The sequence below is a fragment of the Eptesicus fuscus genome, chromosome 18 (assembly GCF_027574615.1).
Source record: "Eptesicus fuscus isolate TK198812 chromosome 18, DD_ASM_mEF_20220401, whole genome shotgun sequence".
In the NCBI taxonomy this organism is placed as follows: Eukaryota; Metazoa; Chordata; class Mammalia; order Chiroptera; family Vespertilionidae; genus Eptesicus; species Eptesicus fuscus.
The window spans coordinates 23,321,586-23,346,979 of record NC_072490.1 but is presented as its reverse complement, the minus strand read 5'-3'; the positions used below and the strand labels follow the sequence as shown (position 1 = coordinate 23,346,979).

The 25,394-nt window shown below is 38.3% G+C and overlaps 1 protein-coding gene across 1 annotated transcript in view; it reads right to left on the bottom strand.

Moving 5' to 3' along the window:
- TBC1D5 (TBC1 domain family member 5) overlaps nucleotides 1-25,394 on the bottom strand; it is a 463,678-nt gene that overhangs the window by 161,550 nt on the left and 276,734 nt on the right. Inside the window, exon 10 of the mRNA XM_028129701.2 lies at nucleotides 8,055-8,157. Within this exon, the coding sequence (XP_027985502.2) occupies nucleotides 8,055-8,157 (103 nt within the window). The remainder of the gene's footprint in view (nucleotides 1-8,054; nucleotides 8,158-25,394) is intronic.

The following is a 25,394-nucleotide window of genomic DNA, read 5'->3' as shown; positions in this document are numbered from 1 at the left end:
ACTTCCTATGACAGGATAGTCACACAGCCTTCTGCACAATCTAGTAGTACTGTGTTATTCTTAGGAACTTAGTGGTTATCACAAAATAATATGAAAGTAAACTCTAAGAACTTGATGATATTCTTACAAAATAACTTATGTTCCATTGACAACTTACTTGTTATTGAGGACAAATTACCATAAGCAATCTTTTTTAGGTAACCATGTCCTTACTAAACAAATCTTGAAAAGATTATCTTTTAGAATAGGGGTGGGGAACCCTTTTTCTGCCAAGGGCCATTTGGATATTTATAACATCATTTGCTGGCCATACGAAATTATCAACTTAAAAATTAGCCTGCTCTATTTGGTCAAACGTTTAACTCACCTTAATGCCTTGGCAGGACCAGACCAAATGATTTCACAAGCCTTGCATGGCCTACAGGTGAGAGGTACCCACCCCTTGCTTTAGAAGAACATGGTAGAGACTCAGAAAGAATGGAATTGTGTTGCTAATTATGCTTTAACATCATCATTAGGGCTTTATTCTCCTGGAAAAATCTCATTATTCCAAAAACTAAGAACCATTATTTTAATCATCAAAGCAATAGCTACTTCCTGTAGAAAACCATCCTATATAATAAAGAGCTAATATGTAAGTGGTTGTCACACCATCACGCCATAATGACCGATCAGCAGGGACCTGAGGTTGCGTGCCGCCTGGCCGGGGCGGGGGACCTCAGGCCGTGCCCCCCGCCCAGTGGGGATTGTTGGGGGACCTCAGGCTGTGCCCCCCGCCTGGCAGGGCTTGACAGGGGACCTGAGGCTGTGCCCCTCACTCGGCACCAGGCAAGGGGACCTGAGGCTGCCCCCCCCACCTGGAGGGGCTTGACGGGGGGTGGGGCCGGCCGGGTCTGGGTCTCGTGTGATTTCGAGGCATGTATGGGTGGGTGGGGACTTAACTCTGGGTCCCGTGTGCCCCAGACTCTGACAGGAGGGAGATTTTCATATACATTTTACTAATTTTCTTTCATCTCTGACACTTCTATTATAAAGAAAGGGCAAAAAAAAAAAAAAAAAAAGAAAGGGCAAATAGCAATATTAAAATATTTCCTCTAATTAATTCCCTTTTAATGTGCACAAATTTCACGCACTGGGCCACTAGAGTGAAAGAAAAAACAAAAAAGAAAAGGAAAAGAGGAATGGATGAAGAAAAGGGAGGAAAGGAAAGAGGAACAGAAGTAGGGAGGGAGGAAGGAAAGAAAGAAGGACCAAAAAACAAAAGAAATACAAAACTATGATACTAGTAGATATCCCTGTGGTAATTTTTGTTACCTTGTTTGTTTGTTTTGTCTATTTCTGATGGTTTCCTCAGAATAAAGTATCTAGAAGCAGAATTTCTATGTAAACGATGAAAGATATTGTTAAAGTCTCTGATCTATACTATTAAGCTATTCTTCCAAAAGAATTACCTTGCTTATGAGCATAGATATCACCATCTCACAAATCCTCACTTATATTTGTAGTAGTTTTTTTTTTTAAATCCTGTCTGTGTCTATGAGGTTTTTGTTTGTCTTTCTTATTTGTTCATTTGTTGCTTTCAGTTTTATAGCCTACATATGAGTGAAATCATATAGTTCTTGACTCTTTCTGTGTGACTTAATTCCAGAGGGATGGGATCGGGGGTAGTAAAGGGTAAATAATGCCAAATATATGGAGATGGAAGAAAATTTGACTTTGGGTGGTGGGCACACAATGCACTATACCAATGACATGTCATAGAAACCTATATAATCTTGTTAACCAATGTCACCCCATCAAATTTAATAAAAAATAATTTTAACAAAAATCCTATCAAATTTCACCAATGGTTGTTATATAGTTTTAGTTTTCTTTAAAAAAAAATATTTATCAATCCAGTATTTAATTTTGCCCTGAAGATTAAATATATATTTTTCTCTCAAAATGAGTTAAGCTAATTAAAAGGGTTAAAGAGAACAAACGGGGCAGAGGGAACGAATTGTGCTTAGCAGATATCTTGCAGAAAGCTTGCAGTGCCGCCTTGAGCAGAGCATAGCCTACCACTGGACATGTGGCGCTGGGAGGAACCAAGAACAGGACATGCCAGTCAAGCTTTGTACATCAGCAGAACTGCTTGCAGCCAGCAGAAGCTAATAAAAACCTGCCTCTCCCTTCAGTCACCGCTGATTCCATTTTCAGACTCAGCCCACCTGCAGCCATATGCTTGAAATAAAAGTTCTTTTGATACATTATGGCCTCATGTCATAGGTGTGCAACCCCAGCCACCCTACGAACCTTTCACTGATTTATTAGTGAGCACTGTTTATTGAATAACACCTCTTCTCCCAAGAGTTCTGAAATGTCATCTTTACCATAAACTTAATATTTAGCTCTTATTTTTTTCCGGACTTTTACTAGTATTCTATTGGTTTGAATACCTATCTAATAAAGAAGGAATATGCTAATTGACCATCACACCTTCACAAAGATGGCAGCACCCACAGCCAATAAAGAGGGAATATGCTAATTGACTGCCATGCCCTCAAAGATGGTGGCACCCACAGCCACAAGATGGAAGTGCCCAGTCCCCTCAGCCCCGCCGAGGCACATCTGCCTCTGGAGTCCCCCAGTCCCCTCAGTCCCCCAGCCACCCAGGGCCGGCCCTAGGGATGACCAAACGACTGAACAGCAGGCTGCATGGGGTGACCAAGCTGGCGGGGGGGCGTGAGGGGCGACCAGGCTGGCAGGGGAGGCAGTTGGGGGCCATCAGGAGAGCAGGGGGGCTGTTGGGAGCAACCAGGTCGGCAGGAGGGGCAGTTAGGGGCAACCAGGCCAGGAGGGAGGCGCAGTTAGGGGTGATCAGGTCAGCACGCAGAGGCAGTGAGGGGTGATCAGGCTGGCAGGGAAGGGGGCAGTTATGGGCAACCAGGTAGACAGGCAGGTGAGCAATTAGGAGCCAGCGGTCCAGGATTGTGAGATGTTTAGACCAGCAGTCGGACATCCCCCAAGGGGTCCCAGATTGGAGAGGGTGCAGGCTGGGCTGAGGGGACCGCCCCCGCCCTGTCTGTGCATGAATTTCGTGCACTGAGCCTCTAGTTCTTAATAAGAACTTTAGTGTACACACACACACAAAATAAATGCTATCTCAGAGGAGATGGTGAGTCTTCTCCATTTTGCTTCTTGGGCTGTTTATTAGGGTCAGGAGAGCAAAGTAAAAGGTGTGCTTGAAAAAAATCAAATAAATATTTTTTTAAATTTTAAAAACAATTTTACTATTGTAGAGAAAACCTGTACATTATTCTATTCTTCCATACTATCTATCCTTTTTTTCTCAAAATTATCTTGCCTGTTCTAAATTTTTTCATCCAAGGGAACTTCAATACATAAATTATAAACAAAATACTGCAATTTTTATTGGCATTGCATTAAAATGAACTTGAAGAAAATTGATATTTTTAAAACACCAGATTTTCCAATCCAAAAATTTGTAGACCTGCATAGTTTTTACAGGGTTTGTTACTAGGTTTTTATTGTTGTTAGTAGTGGTAGTGATTCTAAATGGGTCTTTCCCCCTCAATATATCTTCTAACTAATTATGGCTAATTTAATAAGAAAGATTTATTGTTTAAATGCATCTCTCACCTTCTTTAAATGTTCTCTTCCCTCTAGTTTCTGTGATACTACGCTCTCCACATTCTCTATTTGTTCAGGCATCATTTGTCTTTGTTTATTTCAAAAGTTATTTATTAACTACCTATGATGTGTTGAAAACACAAAAGTGAATAAAGTAGGCAAGCTCCTAACCATTGTGAAGCTTGCAGTCTAGAGAACAAGACACACACACACACACACACACACACACACACACACAAACCCAGCTCCTATTATAGGCTCAGCACATAAAAAGCACTCACTACACAGTGACTGAATAAATGAAATATCTACCCTCAATATGGCAACAAATTGGTAAAATTTGGCCTACAATATAAAAAATGGAAAAGAATAACACTAAATCATATTTCAGTATTTCACATCAATAAATAGGGTGCTCTTTATATAATAAAAATTAATAACATTGAAGACAACTTTTTACCAATTCATTGTTACATTCCAACTAAACTACGGATATTTTCTTAAATAGACTTGGAAGAGACTGTTGGCTTTACTCTCAATTCTAGACTAGTAAAACCCAGAAAATAATTGCAAGTGGCAAGTATACAGACATCTCTAAAGGAAAAGAGTTATCTAGACAGAATCATCATAAATTCAATATGCTGTAAATTTGACAAAACATAATACAAAATAATGTAGTGTCAGTATACTTCTTGGTTCCCAAAATGTGTATTTTGCTGCCATCGACACTGTCAGCATTTCTGCTTGCTTCAAGCCTTTATCCCTGCTGGATTGTTAGCAGTCACTGCACTCCGAACTCATGCCATTGGAAAATAAAGGTAACGAAGTTTTCTTCATCAACAGCCTGTAGGCTCACAAAATTGAACCTGTTCTTTTATCTGCCTGTGTTCATTTAGCCCACCAAGCAGTCTTTATTAAAGTTGAGGCATCAGGCAGTCAAAGTTCATTAATACCATTTATATAATCTCTGCAGTTTCAATTAACTCAGCAAGACATTCTACTACATGATAACAGTCTCATTAATTCAATAAAACCCCATAACTATTAACAATATGGTCGATGTTAAACGGGGTGTCACCTAGTACAAAATAATAGCTTTAACAGCTTGTGATAAAACTCAAGGTTTTTTCTTAAATTTGATCTGGCTAAATGTTCAGTCCTTCTACAGAAGGTTTTTTTCTGTGTAAAAAATCTATGAGATTTTTAAACATGTACAGGGAGTAATTAAGTCTTATTAACTGATACCCAGGAGTAAGCTAATACTTTCTAATTCAATAATTGATAGACTTTGTCTAAATTATCAAGAATCTGATCTTCCTTATTCCTCTTTAGTCTTCCTTAAAAATGCAGAGGGCTACATATATCACAAATGATGGCATGTGCAGTTATTATGTTTTTGTTCTTTGTCAGTGGAAATTGTTTCCATTATTTTAAGACTTCTCCAATCTAGATTTTTCTTTCTCTAAAGGAAAAAGGAAAACAAATCTGTATTTTAGGATAAATTTATTCTGACTTGATTTGCTATCAAATCTTTTACTGTGAAGTATTTTCAAGTATTTGAAAGAGGAGAGGAGAGGAGACAATGAGGGGATAGGCTTCATTATAAAAGCCAACACAATGAGAAGAGGAGAATGGGAAAATAGAAATAAACCTGGGTCATTGAGGAAGAGCCTGAGCTATGGAACTAATGCTGCAAAACCATTCTGCCCCCAGACTTCTTGCAAAGTATGATTCTAACATCCTTAGAGTTTAAGTCATTTTGAATGGGATTTTCTTTTATTTGCTTCCCAAAAATGCTATACTGATAGAGATTTAATTTCTCCCCGTCTCCCTTTTTGGTGTTTGTTTGTTTTTAGTGTTGTAACTTTGCATATAACTTCCAGATATCTTGCTTGGGAAAGCCTTTCCTACACAGATTGTAAAAATATCCTCCTAAATTTTTTCTGGTATACTTATCTAATTCTTGTTTTTACAGTTATATCTTTACTCCATCTAGAATTTGTTCTCTAATAAAAGTATAATTTAATCTTTTCTCTAGATGGAAAGCCAAATATAGAAAGTCAATAAAAATGTCCTATCTTATCATATTACGATTGCATACATAACTAGACCCATCTTAGTTTGTTCCAGTGATCTACTCCCGATTTCCACACTACCATCACAGTGGTTTGATCACAGAGTATTTATAGAAATTTTCCTATCTCCCTTTGCCACTCTTTTTTTCCCCTAAATTATCTGGCAACTCTGATATATTTAATAATAATCCTATATAATAAAAGGCTAATATGCAAACCAACCAAACAGTGGAATGACCAGTCGCTATAACACGCACTGACCACCAGGGGGCAGACACTCAACGCAGGAGCTGCCCCCTGGTAGTCAGTGTGCTCCCACAGGGGGAGCGTTGCTCAGCCAGAAGCCAGGCTCACGGCTGGCAAGCACAGCGGTGGTGGCAGGAGGCTCTCCCACCTCTGTGGCAGCGCTAAGGATTTCCAACTGATGATGGCTTAGGCCCACTCCCTATGGGCTCCTGGACTGCGAGAGGGCACAGGCTGGGCTGAGGGGCCCCCACCCCCTAGAGTGCACAAATTTCATGCACCAGGCCTCTAGTAATATTAATAACACCACAACTACCAACATGAACGCTTAGTGAGAACTAGATGTTTCTAACTCCACGAAGTTAATGCTATTATTACCCTCCTGTAATAGATAAGGAAACTAAGGATTAGAAAAGTTAAGTAAGTAAATTGCCTATGCAGCTAGTAACTGGTGGAGCTGAGATTCAAATAAAGGAATATGCACCTAGACAAGTGCTCTTAATTTGCTAAGCTACCTTATGTACATTAAAATTAATGTAAAGTTTTTTGGCACTAAATTTAAAATAAATGTGTCCAGTTTTTAAAAACTTACATCTCTCACTTAGATTATCACTGTAATGATACTATATTTATACATCAATCTGGTAAGAAGTTATATTTTATTTAATGTCTTCTCATCTAAAAACATGTATCACTTTTCTGTTTATTCAAGTCTGGCTTTATATACTTTAATACATTTATAGTTTTATTCATATAGCTTTTGTGCCTATATGAAATTTATTTCTAGGTTATTTTATAGTTTGGTTGGCATTGTGAATGGGATGAATATTTTTTTTCATTTCTCATTCTAAACAGTGATTTATATAATGTAATTATATTTCAAAGAATTACCATGTAATTAATATAAAGACATATTACTAATATTAAAACTAAGATAAAATTAGTTCCTTGGGTATTCTATGCACTTAATAACAAATGTATTATTTAGGACAAGTGTAATATGACTTGGTTTATTATCTTTAAACTGATCAAGTTTTCTTCAAATTAAATACATTGCTTTTACCATATGAATATTTTGTTATATTACACTGAAATTAGGTGGTTGTCAATTGGACATGTCATAAATTTTTATTGTTAGAGAATTTATTAATTCAGTTTGAATTCCCTCTTGATGTACATTTTGAGAAAGACATAAAAGTATTCAACTTGATGTTTTCTTTTTTAAATTTTCACCTGAGAATATGTTTTTATTGATATTAGAGAGAGGGGAAGGGAAGGAAGGAGAGAGAGAGGGAAGGGAGAGGGAGAGGGAGAGAGAAGAGGGAGAGGGAGAGGGAGAGGGAGAGAGAAACATCAATGTGAGAGGGAAACATCCATCGGTTGCCTCCCGTATGTGCTCCAACCTAGGTATGTGCCCTGACCAGGAATGGAACTGCAACATTCTGATGTACAGGGCAATGCTTCAAACAACTGAGCCACCTGGCCAGGGCTCAACTTGTTATTTTTATTGGATCACGATAAGTTCAAGAGAAACCTAGGTATTTCCTTATATATTAAGTAAACAATTTACATTTCAATAAAAATAATCCAACAATTTTCTTTACTTTAGTAATGAGAATGAATTAAATAAATATCAGGATCAGAAAGAATATCCTATAAATTTCAAAAAATTTAAAGGAACTTTCTGAAGTTATATTACTGGTAAGTTTTAAAGAGTAAAAGGATACTTTATTTTTTACACAGCATGTCACATATTTATAAATGCTGTACATAGAAACAATATTTATACATACAACTCTGAAAAGTTTTATTACTAGATTGGCTTCAAAGATGTTGTTTATAAACAAACTCCCAAAAGTTGAAAGAAAAGATTGAATGCCTTATAGAAGACAATTTGGTGAAATGTCTTATAATAAGGAAGAAGCATATGTGCCTCAATGAGCTTACTTTTCTCACCGTGCAGCTGACAAGCAGCCCTTTGATTGCTGTACTATTATGATACAACTTTGGATACAATAAAGGCTACATTATTGCTCTATCATTTGTCAAGCTGTATAGGAAATTTTGAGTCAATGGATGCCACCTGTACGATATTTTCATTACCTGTTTATAAAGCAACTGCTCGTTTTCTCTAGCATAACAGAAAAGAACATCTGTAAGAATTTTTCTCACATTTTCTTGTCGGAAAAACTGCATTTCAGGAAACCTGGAAAAAGAAAACACAGAATTGAAATGACTAGCACAATTCTAAGAATTACCCTCAAATTCTCATCTCTGAGAGGTGCAAGGGCTGCTTCGGGTTTTAGTGGAAGTCTGTATTTGCCATGCAACTTATGGCATTGATGGGACTGACACATTCAGGAAAAAAGGATGAGAAAAGGGAAATTATTATATCACAGAGGGAAGCAATACCCTCCAACATCTAAATATTTCAAATGTTTTCCATATGCTTAATGTCACCACATGGTGAATACAACAATTTTTAAGCAAAATGAATTATAATCTATGTATTTATGGTGGGGGAGTGCTCTGTTTTAGTCCATTTGGTTTATAGGACAAAATGTGACATTATTACCAAGTTTTTGAAAAAATTATCTTTTTAATGCAAATTCATTTAAATTATTTTACATGACCACATTGCTAATTTTATCTAATTAAAATGTAGACTTCAAATGGAACAAGTTAGTCAGTATTGCTTAAATGGTCTGGATCAAAATGTCACCAGGTTCTTTGAGGTCATGTAAAACAGAAAAGGGCAGACTATGAGCTTGAAAGGGACTTAAATAGTTGTTTATAAGACAAAATATACAATCACAATAAGCTATAGATCACATATATAGCAATGCAATGCACAATGAACAAATAATGGAAGAGGGGGTGTTGTTTAGAAGTAAACAGTCCAATAGATTCAATCACAAAAGGTGTGAACAAGAATTTTTAGAACAGGAGGAACATGCAACATCAATTGAAAAGGTAACCAAATCAGAAGAAAAGATATGAAGGCATAGAAGGCTCAGAGTATTCCAGGTGTATAGCTCAGTATAGTAATTAGTCATCAGAAAGAAAAGTACACAAAGTATTGCCAGTTGGGAACAGGAAAACAGGATAGAAAGAAAAGTGGGGCAGGTCTGGAAAGAGCTTTGAATGCTTGAATTTACAACTGAGGAAGTGCAACAGAGTGACTCTATATTTTTTTGAAATAACAAAGAAGATAGTATTTGAGTAACTCTAAGTGGGAATAAGCTTTAAGGAAGAGAGATTATAGGAAAGAGAAAAGCGCATCATAATGAAGTGACACGGGAAAATCTCAAAACTGAAAGGAAAAGCCTGTGTTAAAATTCATGTTGCACAGTTGCTAGCTGTGTGATCTTGACAAGTGACTGCCTCCTCTGTTAAGTAGGGACAGTAACACTGACCTTGGGATCAAGATGAGATATGTGAAAGCACCACCAGGAACAGTGCCCCGCAAGTAGTAGGTGTTCAGAAATAGAGGTCTTCACTAGTACTGGTGCTGTGGGTGATGCAGATGAATGTGGCTAAGAGAATGTGTGAGAGACTGGAGAGGAAGAGTACCGCAAGCATGGAGGCACAGGACATGGAAACAGAAAAATACCCTGGTGAGCCTTTTTAAGAGCATTAATGGTTGTTTGACTTCAGATTAGAACGGTTCACTGCCTCTGTTTTTGGAGACTTCAGCTGTTATCTGCTTCTTTCTAATCCTCTTTTGGAGTTACCACTTTCCTTATGTCTAGGCTGGGTTCCTGAGTGAACTATGCTAGTGGTTCATGAAGCATCTCTTTTCTGATCCTAATTTTTATAATAAATTAAAGCCTATTTTATCTTCATCTGTTCATTTGACTTTTGCTTGAAACTCCTTTTGATGTGCAACCGTCCCAAGAAACAGATATTTGATCTTTTCTCTAGCAGCAAGGAGGCCTCCATTTTGGGGGCCAGTAATGAACAACATATAGATCTGAGCAAGATTACTTCACATCTCTGCATAAACCTTAATGTCATGCCCTCCAGACAGTCCCTAAGCAGGATGGGAGTTCAACTGGGACAAGTGACCATAGCTGCTAAAGAAGGGAAAACTAACCTGAACATAGATTCAGAGAAGAATATGTAGCACAGAAGTCAAAGAAGTTCCAGAAAGATGTCAAATGCACCCAAGTAGGAAAGAAACACAAAAACTTTTAATATGGTTTATATGGGACAAAAGAAAATTGCTAAAGCCCTTAGAAAGTCAAATATCCAAAAATAATCAGGAAAGGTAAGTAATTAATAAAATAAACTGTCCAGAAATTTCTTGGAAAAACTTAGTCACTAAGTTAAAACTAGAATAATCCTTCTGAGAAGCTCCATGCCCCGTGATTAAGATCATGTGGCTAAATGATTTTGTGTGTCCTTTCCTTAACTATTCTTTGCAAATTATCTATGTACACTGTTAAAACTAAATCCTGTGTAGCTGCTACAATCTGAATGAATTATGGGGAAAAGTGCTAAAAACTACAATATTTACTTTGTAACAAATACCTATGAGTTATATAGTAAGAGTTTAATACCTAATTGCTAAAAATGTAAATTACGTACCAATTCTTAGTTTCATTTAAATGCCTACTATCCACTTGCAAGATTAAAAACCAGAGATCTACAAGAATTAAATTGCAGGAAGGTAATTTAAATTACCCACTTTTAGCAAATACCCAATAAACTGAAAATGTGTATTAGTCAGACATAGCATCCCTATGCAATTAACACACCATCTACAATTCTACTCAACAATGCTAAAGTATCCATTTATGAAGTTTCATGACACCCTCTTTATTTAGAAAAGCATGATTGTTCTCTAAATCCTGATGAAGAATCCATAGCATCAAATAAGTAAGGTAGAAAGATACAGAAAAGTTCTAAAAAAATTAAAAGTTTCTAGTATTTCAGAATTTGGAAAAAGAACTTACATCCAGACAAGTTTTAAAACTCAAAAGAGTCTCTGAAGATAATCCAGCTAAACTGAGAAGTTAACAATTAAGTGCACTAAAGCAGAGAGATTAATACCTGCCCCAATGCATCTGGGTAGATAACAGGGTAGCAATACTTCCCAACTGCTTCACTAATCTATATATATAAAAGCCTACTCGACCAAACGACTGGAAAGACTGGTCACTATGACACGCACTGACCATCAGGGGGCAGGCATTCAACACAGGAGCTTCACCCCTGGTGGTCATTGTACTCCCACAGGGGGAACGCCGCTCAGCCAGAAGCCCTGAGCCGGGCTCATGGCTGGCAAGCGCAGTGGCAGTGGTGGGAGCAGGCCTAAGCCGTCAGTCAGACATCCCCTGAGGGCTCCCGGACTGCGAGAGGGCACAGGTCGGGCTGAGGGATGCCCCCTGCCGCGCACCCAAGTACACAAATTTCGTGCACCAGGCCTCTAGTATTTCCTATAAACTGGTAGTTAGGTCTAGAGATCTAACCAGATTCAGGCTCAACTGTCAACAAAGTTCTTTATAGGCAGCATGATGTTTTTAGTACATGTTTACAAATTCTTTGGCATGCTTTCCATAAAAAAGGTGAGTCAAACTCCCCTCCATTTGAATATGTGTTGGCCTTCATGATGGCTTTTCCCAGAGAACGCAGCATAAGGGATGCTGTTACATAGTTCTGCCTGGTTCTCCATCCGGACACATCGTTGGAACCCAGACACCATGCTGCTAGGAAAAGAAGCAGCTACATGGAAGGGCTGTGTAGAGGTATTGTAGACATAGCTCCAGAGAAGGTCTTTGCTGAGACCATGTACATGAGCAAGTGTTCAGAAATTCTAGCCCCTGACCTTCAAGCTGGCCTAGCCAACACCACGTGGAACAGAGGCAAACTGTCCTGCTCACATCTACCCAAGTTATAGATTCATCAACAAAATAAATTATGCTGTTGTTTTAAGCTTTGGGGTGGCTTACAGTGCAGCAATATATAACTGGTATAGTCGGTGTTGTGCAATTCTATCAGGAGGCATGTACTGTTAACTTATCTCTCCTTTTATGATGCTAGCAACCACGGATGAGTGTTGCCTAGGTCCATTAATTCACTAAAGGTTATAAAATGATAAGACTATAATTTTATCATTTTTCCCTTTATTGTCTAATATATATATATAAATAAAAATTCCCCTTCATCAATATTTAGTTATACTTAAGTACAGATCATCATAATTTTGGAAAATATTATTGATTTCCAATAATTTACTCATGAATACTTGTGGACATAAAAGATCTATAAATGACAGAATGGCCGCTAATTCTGTCACGAAAGTTGTTTATGACAACCAGACTATTCGATTTCTCCTTCAGATACCTTCTCATGTGACTGCAGTGTATGGGAGTGAATCAGGAAGTGAGAGATAGCGGACAACTAAACACCAACTCTAGAGCCCAATAACCAGGATCCCAGGTACCTGATGAGAGTTAACTAGAAAGCAATTGTCTTCATAAAACAGAAAGACAATAAAGGGAAGCCAGGCAAATATCTGGGCTGTCTATAATGAAGAGTTTCTCAGACAACAAAGAGACAAAAAGAGTATTTCCTAAGCAAGAAAAGGGTTAAGAAAAGAGTGAAATGATAAAGGGCTTTGTCACTGCATTATAGTACATAATTAGGTAATTAGAAGTATTAAAACAGACAAAGCATTGGGCCCAGATGAATTACTGAAGATGCAAGTATTCAATAAGATGCCCCAAGGGAGGAAGTAAAGCCCTTGGTGAAGGTTTACAATCATGCAGTAGGACAGAGAAGCACAGAAGGACTTGGAGGAACAATAACCGATCTTATGCCCATACTTCAAAAATAGAATTCCAAAGCAAGCATTCATCCAAAATTTAAAATGAGTGGATGAAAACTCCCTAGAATACTATTAAACACCAAAATAACTATAATACATTACTCTGGTTTATTGTTTTATTATAGAAAAACTGAAAAATCAAGCAAAAACCATACAGGAACAGTTTGCTATAGAATGAACACAGACACTCCGGATACTTTTTCTTTCTGTGCTCCCTCTACTTTGGTTGATGATTTCACCATTCTCCCCATTCAACCAAATCTGCTTTCTCGTCTTCCCAGGCACACAGCTGGATTTAATTCCCCAGTGTCCTTTTCAGGTAGCTGTGGCCCTGCCTGTGAGGGCCCATAGACCTTTCCCCTTACAGCTGGATAGAATGGAAAAGGGTCATCTGGGCGGCCTGGGAAGCTACATGTGGACTGTGGTTATTTTAAAAATATATCTGAAAATTCTTGGATCACTTGGTCTGGGGAAAGTATCCCTTGGAGACAGACACTTAAGCAGTCCCATGGAGAGACCCACAAGGAGAGAAAGCCATACTGGTTCTCCAGCCTGGTCAGGCCTTTCAGATTACTGCAGCTCCAGCTGAAACGTGACTGCAATTTCTTGAGACTCCTAAGCCAGAAGCTTCCAGCTAAGCTGCTCCCAAACTCCTAACAGCAAGTATGAAATAAATAATTATTGTTTCGAGTTACTAAGTTTTGGTTAACTTATATAGTAGCAATAGATAACTAACATAGGTTTTGATACCTGAAATTGGGGTATTGCTAAAATGCATAAGATATGTGATAGATCTGTCTATGGACTGAACAGAAGCTCCAAGGACCTTGCATCAAGCATCAGTGAAAGACTAAAGGGTGTGAATGAGATTGTGAGCAAAAGACAGACCCAGCCCAGGAGGAGCTGGCTGCCAGAGAAGGCTTAAATAAAAGTGGGGTGTGGATGAAAGGGGCCACATGCTAACCTGACAAGCTCAGCGGATGCCTGCATGGTGGTCTTTCAAACTCAAAGACCTAAAGTAACCACAAAAGATGGTCTGAAATTAAACTTTAACTAAAAGCAGTTATGGTGGGTAGTTATGTCCTAGGCCAGTATCTTCACTGACAAGGTCAACCTTTACCTTAACTGAGCCTATCTGTCTTTTTGCATCTATGATAACATACCCTTGAAATGTCTGCATAACTTGTAATTTCCCTTTTTCAGGACCCCTTGGGGGACAACCTAATGTGCCTGGGTGCCAGGACAGATAACACAGATTCCTTCATTGTTATGTTAATTGTTGACTGTTATCTATCCTGCACCCCCCTAAGTATGTGTCTATCATTTTACTTTTTATCCAATCCCAGAGGTTTCCCCTTTGCTTCCTCCCGCCTCTCTAATCTATCACCAATGAATTTAATGTAACCTACCTATGTCCCCTCCTTTGCAATGTATAAAAATAGATGGAAAAAAACACCATTCTCTGGAGCATTATCCCAATCCGTTGAGATACTGCTTCCCAGCAATTGTCTACAGTTTGGCTCAAATAAACTCACAAAAATTCTTTACAGGTTTGAATGCTTTTATGGTAACAGGGGAAAACATACAGGGAAAACGTCCCTTATTATGTAGTGGCAACATGGCAATCCTTAACTATAAGGAAAATAGAAAACATACCTAATAAACTGGGGATCTGACTAAGGAGCAATCCAGCCGGAGTGTTGAAGGTGCTGCCTGGTTTATACCTATTACTTATAGTAGAATGAAAGAAGCAAAGGAAGAACAGCACAACAAAAAGGAGCTAGGACTTGCTGGGTTTAAAATAAAACATTTTCTCATTCTCAGCCTCTCTATCAGCAATTTGTGCTAATATTAAGACATTGCTTTTGGGAAAATATCAAATCTAAAAACAAAACTAAGGATGTGAATGTTAAATCCTTTGTTAAGATCTCAGTAAAGGGATGCCTTAGAGCAGGGGTCGCCAACCTTTTGGACCTCACGGACCACTAGTGGTCCACGGACCACCAGTTGGCGACTGCTGCCTTCGAGAGCCTTTCTGTCTGACAAGATGCCCTGTGAAGATTTAAAAAGCATGCCTCTCAGAGCCTTCAGCACTTAGATGTCAGGGATGTTACTAAACATCCAACACCGCACCCACAGCCGCTCACAACAAATAATTAATTGGTCCATAATGTCAATAATCAATCCCAAGGTTAAGAAACTCTGCATTAGAGTACATGAACCCAGAAGGCAGAAACAGCATCTACTTATTTAGTATTTAATCGCCACCTCCTTCTGAATAAGATTTGAGGTAAGTCACTCATGTTTCTCTCTCCTGTTTTCTTCTCAGAGTGCTTTGCATACAGAAGGTATCTGATAAATTGAAAAAGCGCTAAATCCAAGTAAACAAGGTTGACATAAAGTATGATAGAGTAGTGAGTAGTAAGACATATAGAGTGTGAGGTGTTACTTCTATTTTGGCCATTAACAAGTTATATTTTCCCCAGTCATATGCTTTCTGAACTTTAACTTTCCACATTTGCAAAATAAAAGGATTTACCACTAGATGACTACCAGTGACACAAATGCCTTATTATGGGTGCCAGGCACTAGGAAAAATGAAGATACAAAACATAACAACTAAGTACTCAAAAAATTTAGGAGAGAAAATAGACAATTTACAGGTATTTCTAAGGAAAGAAAATTAAAATAAAATGTGCATGATCTATAAAAGAATAGAAGAGACACAATTTCTTTATGAAAATCCTTAACTTATAGCACGGTAGCTCGTACAGTAATTTCTCAAGTAGTATTTGTTGAATGAATACATAAATTGACAAATCTACCAACATATAAACCAATGAAAAATTAAAATTAAAACTATGGACAGAGGGACTGGAGGTAGGGAGCTGAAGTATAAGAAAGGTCAGGTCAGAGCACTGCAGTCTGTTTCTGTAGTTAAAGACAAGAGAAACATATAGCTTTCATAGGCCATAAACTGGGGGCGAACACTGATTTTAAAAAGGCAAAGGAAAGAAAGTAGGAATCTTTTGTGACTCTAAGTGGTAGAATATAGCTGAGGAGGATCATAGAAGAATCTCCCTAAATGGAAGGTAGGAATTCGAAATCACCAGACAGGTGAGAAGATGAAGCGGAAGGGTTGGGATAGCAGGAGATATCAAACAGTGCAGGAGAAAGGGCAGGTGGGGCTGGAGTTTCAGAAGGCTGTATCTGTCACCCTGGAAATAGAGGTTTCCATCAAACATTCTTTCTAGTTCTCCAATGCCCTGAGCTACAGAGCAAGCCCTCTCTCCCACTGACTCCCCTTCTCAAAAACAACCCACTTTCAATTCATAAAGGTGAAAAACCAGGGAAATATATAATGTACAGCGTGTTCCAAAAAATGTATACACAACGTCTATAGATTCTATTACATTTTGAAAACGAAATGTATTTTAAACACTGCCTTTATAATAATTCAAAGTGTGTATCCATTTTGGGACACCCTGTATGTATGTGTATATACATACATATGTATTTTAAGTGAAACACTCATTTACCCTTGAAGTAATAAAGTTGTTTCAATTCCAAATCTGCATCAAGTTCTCAGAAGGCTGTCATACTGTGAACTGGCTATGCCTATCAGGACTATTTCAGGATGGGGCACTACTTTACCGCCTAGCACACTTTACTTTTTTTTTTTTTTTTTTTTTTTTTTTAATATTTTTATTGAGGTATTATATGTGTACATATCTTACTATTACCCCCCCCCTCCCCACACCCACACATGCCCTCCCCCCCAGAGTTTTGCGTCCATTGTTTATGCTTATATGCATGCATACAAGTCCTTCGTTTGATTTCATAACTCCCCCACCTTTCCCAAACTTTCCCCCTGTACTTTGAAAGTCTGTTTGATGCTTTACTGTCTCTGTATCTATCTTTTTGTTCACCATTTTATAATGTTCTTTACTATCCCTAAATGAGTGAGATCATGTGGTATTTTTCTTTCATTGACTGGCTTATTTCACTTAGCATAATGTTCTCCAATTCCATCCAGGTTGCTGCAAATGATGAGAATTCCTTCTTTTTTATGGCAGCATAGTATTCCATTGTGTAGATGTACCACAGTTTTCCGATCCAGTCATCTGCTGATGGGCACCTAGGCTGTTTCCAAATCTTAGCTATTGTAAATTGTGCTGCTATGAACATAGTGGTGCATATATCCTTTCTGATTGGTGTTTCTAGTTTCTTCGGATATATTCCCAGGAGTGGGATTACTGGGTCAAATGGGAGATCCATTTTCAGTTTTTTGAGGAAACTCCATACTGTTCTCCACAGTGGCTGCACCAGTCTGCATTCCCACCAGCAGTGCACGAGGGTTCCTTTTTCTCCGCATCCTCGCCAACACTTGTTGTTTGTTGATTTGTTGATGATAGCCATTCTGACAGGTGTGAGATGGTACCTCATTGTTGTTTTGATTTGCATCTCTCGGATAATAAGTGACTTTGAACATGTTTTCATGTGTCTCTTGGCCTTCCTTCTGTCTTCTTTTGAAAATATTCTGTTTAGGTCTGTTGCCCATTTTTTTATTGGATCATTTATCTTCCTCTTATTGAGTTGCATAAGCTGCCTGTAGATGTTGGAGATTAAACCTTTATCAGTGATAGCATTTGCAAATATGTTTTCCCATGCAGTGGGCTTTCTTGTTGTTTTGTTGATGGTTTCTTTTGCTGTAAAAAAGCTTTTTATTTTGATGTAGTCCCATTTGTTAATTTTCTCTTTAGCTTCCATTGCCCTAGGGGCAGTGTCAGTGAAGAAGTTCTTGTGGCATATGTCTGAGATTTTGTTGCCTGTGGATTCCTCTAGTATTTTTATGGTTTCCCGTCTTATGTTTAAGTCCTGTATCCATTTTGAATTTATTTTTGTGTATGGTGTAAGTTGGTGATCTAGTTTCATTTTTTTGCATGTATCTGTCCAGTTTTCCCAACACCATTTATTGAAGAGACTGTCTTGACTCCATTGTATGTTCATGCCTCCTTTGTCAAATATTAATTGAGCATAGTGGTTTGGGTCGATATCTGGGTTCTCTATTCTGTTCCATTGATCAATATGTCTGTTCTTGTGCCAGTACCAGGCTGTTTTGAGAACAGTGGCTTTGTAATACAGCTTGAAATCAGGTATTGAGATCCCACCTACTTTATTCTTCTTTCTGAGGATTGCTGAGGCTATTCGGGGTCTTTTTTTATTCCAGATGAATTTTTGGAGAGTTCTTTCTAGGTCTGTGAAATATGCTGTTGGTATTTTAATGGGGAGTGCATTGAATCTGTAGATTGCTTTGGGTAGTATGGACATTTTAATGATGTTGATTCTACCAATCCAGGAACATGGTATGTTCTTCCATCTGTTTATTTCTTCATCTATCTCTTTTTTCAGTGCCCTGTAGTTTTCTGAGTAAAGGTCTTTTACCTCCTTAGTTAAGTTTATTCCTAGGTATCTTAATTTTTTTGGTGCGATGGTAAATGGGATTGCTTTTTTAGTCTCTCTTTCTGTAAGTTCATTATTGGTGTATAGAAAAGCCATAGATTTCTTGGCGTTAATTTTGTATCCCGCTACATTGCCGAATTCATTTATTAAGTCTATTAGTTTTTTGATGGAATCTTTTGGGTTTTTTATGTACAATATCATGTCATCTGCAAATAAGGACAGCTTCACTTCTTCTTTTCCAATTTGGATGCCTCTTATTTCTTCTTCTTGCCTAATTGCGATAGCTAATACTTCCAGTACTATGTCAAACAGGAGTGGTGAGAGTGGGCATCCCTGTCTTGTTCCTGTTCTTAGGGGAAATGGTTTTAGTTTTTGCCCATTGAGTATGATGTTTGCTGTGGGTTTATCCTAAATAGCTTTTATTATGTTGAGGTATGATCCTTCTATTCCCACCTTGTTGAGAGTTTTTATCAAGAAAGGGTGTTGGATTTTGTCAAATGCTTTTTCTGCATCTATTGATATGACTATGTGATTTTTATCTCTCAATTTGTTTATGTGATGTATCACGTTTATTGATTTGCGGATATTGTACCATCCTTGCATTCCTGGAATAAATCCTACTTGGTCATGGTGTATGATCTTTCTGATGTACTGCTGGAGCCGATTTGCTAGAATTTTGTTGAGGATTTTGGCATCAATGTTCATGAGGGATATTGGCCTGTAATTCTCTTTCATTGAGTTGTCTTTATCTGGTTTTGGTATTAGGGTGATGCTGGCTTCATAGAAGGAGCCTGGAAGTGTTCCTTCCTCTTGAATTTTTTGGAATAGTCTGAGGAGGATAGGTTTTAGTTCTTCCTTGAAAGTTTGATAAAACTCTCCTGTGAAGCCATCTGGCCCCGGGCTTTTGTTTGCCGGAAGCTTTTTGATGACTGCTTCAATTTCTTCCATAGTTACTGGCATGTTGAGCTGTTTAGAATCTTCCTGATTGAGTTTTGGAAGGTTGTATTTTTCTAGGAATATGTCGATTTCCTCTAGGTTGTCCAGTTTGTTGGAATAGAGTTGTTCGTAGTATTTTGTAACAATCCTTTGTATTTCGTCGGGGTCTGTTGTTATTTCACCTCTTTCATTTCTGATTTTGTTTATTTGGGTCCTCTCTCTTTGCTTCTTGGTGAGCCTGGCTAGAGGTCCATCAATCTTGTTTATCCTTTCAAAGAACCAGCTCTTGGTTTTGTTGATCTTTTGTATTGTTTCTTTGGTCTCTATGTCGTTTATCTCCGCTCTGATCTTTATTATTTCTTTCCTTCTGCTTACACTGGGCTTATCTTGTTGCTCTCTCTCTAACTCTTTGAGTTGTTGGGTTAGGTAATTTATTACCATTGTTTCTTGTTTTTTGAAGTAGGCTTGTAGAGCTATGAACTTCCCTCTCAGGACTGCTTTCATTGTGTCCCATAGATTTTGGATTGTTGTGTTTTCATTGTCGTTTGTTGCCATGATGTTTTTTATTTCTTCCTTGATGTCTTTGGTAACCCAGTCATGGTTTAATAGCATGCTGTTTAGTCTCCAAGTGTTTGATTTCTTTGGGTTGTTTTTATTGTAGTTGATTTCCAGTTTTATGCCACTGTGATCTGAGAAGATACTTGATATGATTTCTATCTTCTTGAATTTGGAGAGACTTTGCCTATGTCCTAACATATGGTCTATCTTTGAAAATGACCCATGTGCACTTGAGAAGAATGTATATTCTGTGGCTTTGGGGTGAAATGTTCTGAAGATGTCGATTAATTCCATCTGTTCTAGTGAGTCACTTAGGATTGATGTTTCTTTGCTGATTTTTTGTTTAGAGGATTTGTCCAATGGTGATAGTGGGGTATTGAAGTCTCCTACTATGATTGTATTACTGTCAATCTCTCCTTTGATATCTTCCAGGAGTTTTTTAATGTATCTTGGTGCTCCTATATTGGGTGCATATATGTTTACCAGAGTTATTTCTTCTTGTTGGATTTCTCCCTTAAGTATTATGAAGTGGCCTTCATTATCTCTTGTTATGTCCTTCACTTTGAGATCTAATTTGTCAGATATAAGTATTGCAACCCCAGCTTTTTTTTCATTTCCATTTGCCTGGAAAACCTTTTTCCATCCCTTTACTCTCAGTCTGTATGCATCCTTTTTTTTGAGGTGGGTTTCCTGTAGACAGCAGATATCTGGGTTTTGTTTTCTTATCCAGTCTGTTACCCTGTGTCTTTTGATTGGGGCATTCAATCCATTTACATTTAAAGTTATTATTGATAGGTACTTATTTGACGCCATTTTTATTTTATACCCCTGTGTACCTTATTTGCTTCCTATTTCTTTCTTTCTTTTTTTTTTTTACAGCAGACCCTTTAGCATTTCTTTCATTGCTGGTTTGGTGGTGATAAACTCCCTTAGTCCTTTTTTGTCTGTGAAGCTCCTGATTTCACCTTCAATTTTGATTGATAGCCTTGCTGGGTACAGTATTCTTGGATTTAGACCCTTCCTTTGCATGACTTGGTATATTTCATTCCATTCCCTTCTGGCCTGATGAGTTTCTGTTGAGAAATCAGTTGCTAGTCTGATGGGGGTTCCTTTGTATGTAACTGTCTGTCTCTCTCTGGCCGCTTGTAAGATTCTTACTTTGTTGTTGGTGTTTGCCAACTTAACTATAATGTGCCTTGGCGTCGGTCTTTTGGGGTTCATTTTGCTTGGAACTCTGTGAGCTTCTTGGATTTGTGTGGGTTTTTTCTTCCCTATATCAGGGAAGTTTTCTGTTATTATTTTTTCAAACAGGTTTTCTATTCCTTGCTCAGTTTCCTTTCCTTCTGGCACCCCTATTATCCTGATGTTGTTTTGTTTTGTATTGTCCCGAAGTTCCCTTACGCTCTCCTCAATCTTTCTAATTTTTGTTTCTAGAAGCTGTTGTAATTGGGTATTTTTTTCCATCTTGTCTTCTAGCTCACTTATGCGGTCCTCTGCTTCATCTAGTCTACTCTTGATGCTTTCTATTGAGTTCTTTACAGCAGCGATGTCATTTTTCATTTCTTCTTGGTTCTTCTTCATTTCTTCTTGGTTCTTACTCATATTGTCGAATTTGTCTTCCATCCTTTTCAGCCACTTTATGACCATTTCTCTGAATTCTTTCTCTGATAGGTTGTTTGCCTCTAAATCGTTTACTTCCTTTTCTGGTGATGCCTGCTTCTCTTTCCTGTTTGGGCTGTTTCTTTGTCTCCCCATGGTCTCTCTTCTCCGGATGTCTGGTTATATAGATTTCTCTCTCTGGCGTTGATTTAAAGGTATAAAATACAACACAACCAGGCACAACAGACAAGGCACTGAACAGAATTGTATTCACGATATTAATAACCTCCAATAAAGGTAACCACCAGAGAAAGACAAATTAGGGAATAGGAGTGGAAGAGGGAGAGTAAAAAGAAAGAACAACAACGAAGAAAAAAAAAAAAAAAAAACAACAAAGAGTGTGAATCTGAACTTGGGAAAAGAGCAGAAAGAAAGAAAAGAAAAAACAGAAAAGAAAAAGAAAAGAAAAAAAAAGTAAGAGAGACAAGAATGATACTAACAGAGAAAAGGGGAACAAACTATATATATGGGGAGTAAACTCCACTAGAACAACCACTATTCCCAGCAAATTCCAGCAACACGAGCCTGGAGATTAATACAAACTGCAACAGCAGCTAATATCAAGTGAGGCAAGGGAAAACAAAAGTAAAAAACAAACAAAAACAAAGCAAACAAAAGAACCAACCAAACCAACAAAAAGAATAATCAAAACAATCTCATAAAAAAGCATAAAAATTCAATCTAATCAACATTCAAGCAAACAACAACAAAAGGCCCGAGAGAAAAATAATTTTTTAAAGGTAGCGTAGAGAGAGGTTTGTATGGATTTGGAGCAGGGGGTTGGGAATTAGATATATAAGTAGGGTGAAGTTTTAGCAGGGAGTAAACTGAAAAAGTAGGGAAAATCTAAAGCCAGAAAGGGTTAAGCTAAACTGGGGACCAAAAGGGGAAAGGTTAGGAGGAGAGTGATGGCATAATTTTAGCTTTGAGATAGGGTAAAGCGATTGTAAGGGAAAGATGCAAATCGAATGTAGGACACTAATCCAAAAATAAAAGAAAGGGAAAATCTAATGACAGTAAAAAGAAAAAAAAGTAAAATAATAGTAATAATAGTGCTGATTGAAAATAAAAATGTAATAATTAAAAAGGTGAAAATCAAGTGAGGAAAAAGAAAAAAATATTAGTTTCTTAAGTAAAAGATGCAAAAAATGAAAATAAAAAAATATGAGAATAAAAAAATTAAAAAATTGAAAAAAGAATTGAAAATTAAAAAATAGGAAGACTAAAATGTGCAGTAGCGGCTGTCATTCACTTCCTCTATTATTCTGTTTGGTACGCCTTTTTCCCAGTCTGGGCGGTATTTCAGTTCAGCTTCATTCCAGGGCTCCTCAGTGTTGGAAGCCAGTCCTGCTTTTTAAGCCAGCCCTGTCTTAATTTCTCGTATTTATTTTTGATTACACCAGAGACAATTAGCGTTTCAGCCCCTGGGTGGCAGTGTTTCTGAATTGACTTCCGGGCCTCTCTAGCTCTTTTTTCTTTTCTTTTTTTCCCCCTTCTATGGCACTCACTACCAGTTTGTGGAGGTGTGCGCCTCAGAGCTGCCTCTCTGATGGTCACACGCAGCTCTGGCCCCAGGTTCCGAAAAAACACCTTCCCCCTGCAGTCTTTCAGGGTTTCCACCTGGGTTTACCTCTGTATTGGGCTTAGCAATCAGAGTCGGAAAGAGCCCAGGTGTGCGTACCGTGGGTCTGTGCCCCAGACTAAGGAGCCTGCACTCCTTTGAAAATTCTTAGTCTGACCCTCCTCGTCAGATTAAAATGAGTTGCTTTCAAGAGGTCACTTCTGTTAGCAGCTCAGAAGACCCCCCTCCTCATTCACGGATCACGGCAGTTCCAACTGCCGCTGATTTTTTTAGGCACAGACCTCCCGGCTCCTGCCGGTCCTGCGGCTGCCGCGCTTCCCTCACCCAGCGCCTCCCTCACCCACCGCGGGGATCAGAAACCGCAGCTTATTTCAGACAAAATCTGACCTTTCCGTGGTGCAGTGAAGAGTTTCTTTGAATCCGAGTGTTTGCGCTGATAGGGGACCGGTGGTCTGGTGCTCCCAGCAGTTCAGTGTTTGCAGTTGTCGCAGAAAGTCAGGTTTCCACTAAAATCCTCCTTTCCTTGCAAGATGGCGAGGCGCCCGGCGAGCCCGCAGCTCCAGGAGGGGACCCAGCCCCTGTGGGTGCTGCGCGGTCAGAGGAACACTGCCCAGCACTCCCCCGCCTTCTCCTGGAGTTTAGCTGTCCCTTGGCTTGCCCACATACACTCCCTCTGCGAGCCTCTGCTGCTCCGACTCTCCGCCCCAGGAACAGACTCCAAACCCGACTCTATTCCGTCGCCATTTTTTCTGTTCCTACACTTTACTTTTTAACATTCGCATCATCAATATTGAGCCCACAATTATAAACAGTGCTAAAAACATGGCTTAATCTAAAGTAGGGGGATCTCAACAGCCATCACTCTTCTGGTCAGCAGCTCGTGCTGACAGACTATGCCGCTGCTACTCGTACCACTGCTCCCAAGTTCCGAAGACTTGGAGAATCAGGATGCTAATTAAGCACTACAACTGCATAGTCTGCAGCAAATACACCTATGTTTTCACTCAAATACCATTTTTCCCCAAAAATATTGAATATTCCATAAATTGGAATAAATGTGCAGTATGAATGTGCATGCTTAAGTGGAACAGAAATGGGAAAAATACCCAGTAAAAACAGAAGCAGTACAGGAAAATTCATATTTCCAAATAAATACATGCAGCCGTAATAATCAATATTTTGTTGTTACCTTAAGTGTTGTCAAATGAGGAAGGACTACAGGCCATTTGACAGAAGAATTGTTTCTTATATTCCTGGAAATCTGTCTCCCCCCTCTTTAATATTTAAGAAACACACACACAGGTTGCCGACAGCTCTCAGAGAGCGGCTTGTGTTGTAGTTTTCACTTTCTCGGCTGTGAACAAGTGCATATGTGAGGGCTGGTCGTGCATGCACAAGCGTGTACTCTGCCTGCGTTAAATAAAACCACAACACAACACCAAGTGCATCCACTCATTCGTGTGTGCCTGCAGTCCACCTCGAGGAGACTGAAAATATAAATACAAGCTGCTATTTTGGTGCGATCACACGACGATGGCAGCTTGTGTGTTTTTTTCTCTCTAACATTTTAACACTGGGCAGATTGTCTGCATTAACACACACCCAAATCAATTCTGCTCTGAAACTGTTTATAAAATCTCCCTTCCCAGAGGATTTTCTTCTTTATTTAAGTAAAAAATGGGCTTGGAGGAAGCTGTATAGAGATACCAACATTGAGGACATCTTACATTTATAAAGTGTGACAAACTCGTCACTTTACAGAGTACTGACAGTATTCCTCCCAACGTGGGAACTGTGCAGAAGATGCACTTTAAATAAGAAAAAAAAAAATCAACAAGTTCACTTTCTAAAAGCACTTTTGTATATCAGTAATATAGAAGAAATTTTCAAAGTAGTCTAATTTTAAGCTGCCTACTATAACATAATAACTAAATTTGACCAAAAACTCAGACAAGTCTTGTATACTATAAAAATTCATGGTTTCTTAAGGGCAGAGAAAGGAAATAAAAGCAAATATTTAGCATAGGCCACATCTAAAAGTTAACTATCAATAAAAAAGAAAATGCAGATATTCATATCATATACTGTACAAAAACATAACAACAATGAGTTCGCCACAGTGCTGTCCAACAGAACTGTCTATAATAAAAATGTTCTATATCTATGCTGTCCCATACAATAGCCATTAGCACTTGAAAATGGCTACTATCAATGAAGAAGACTTCATAAAAAATGTTTTAATCTTAATTAATTTAAATTTAAATAGTCACATGAGCCTGGTGGGTACCAAATTGGACAGCACACATCTATAGTTTTAAAGGACTTTCAGCGATTACTAATGAAACCACAAAATATCAAATGAAGAGCTAAAAATAACTGAGGAGACACAGTTGCTTAAATAGATCGTCAGAAG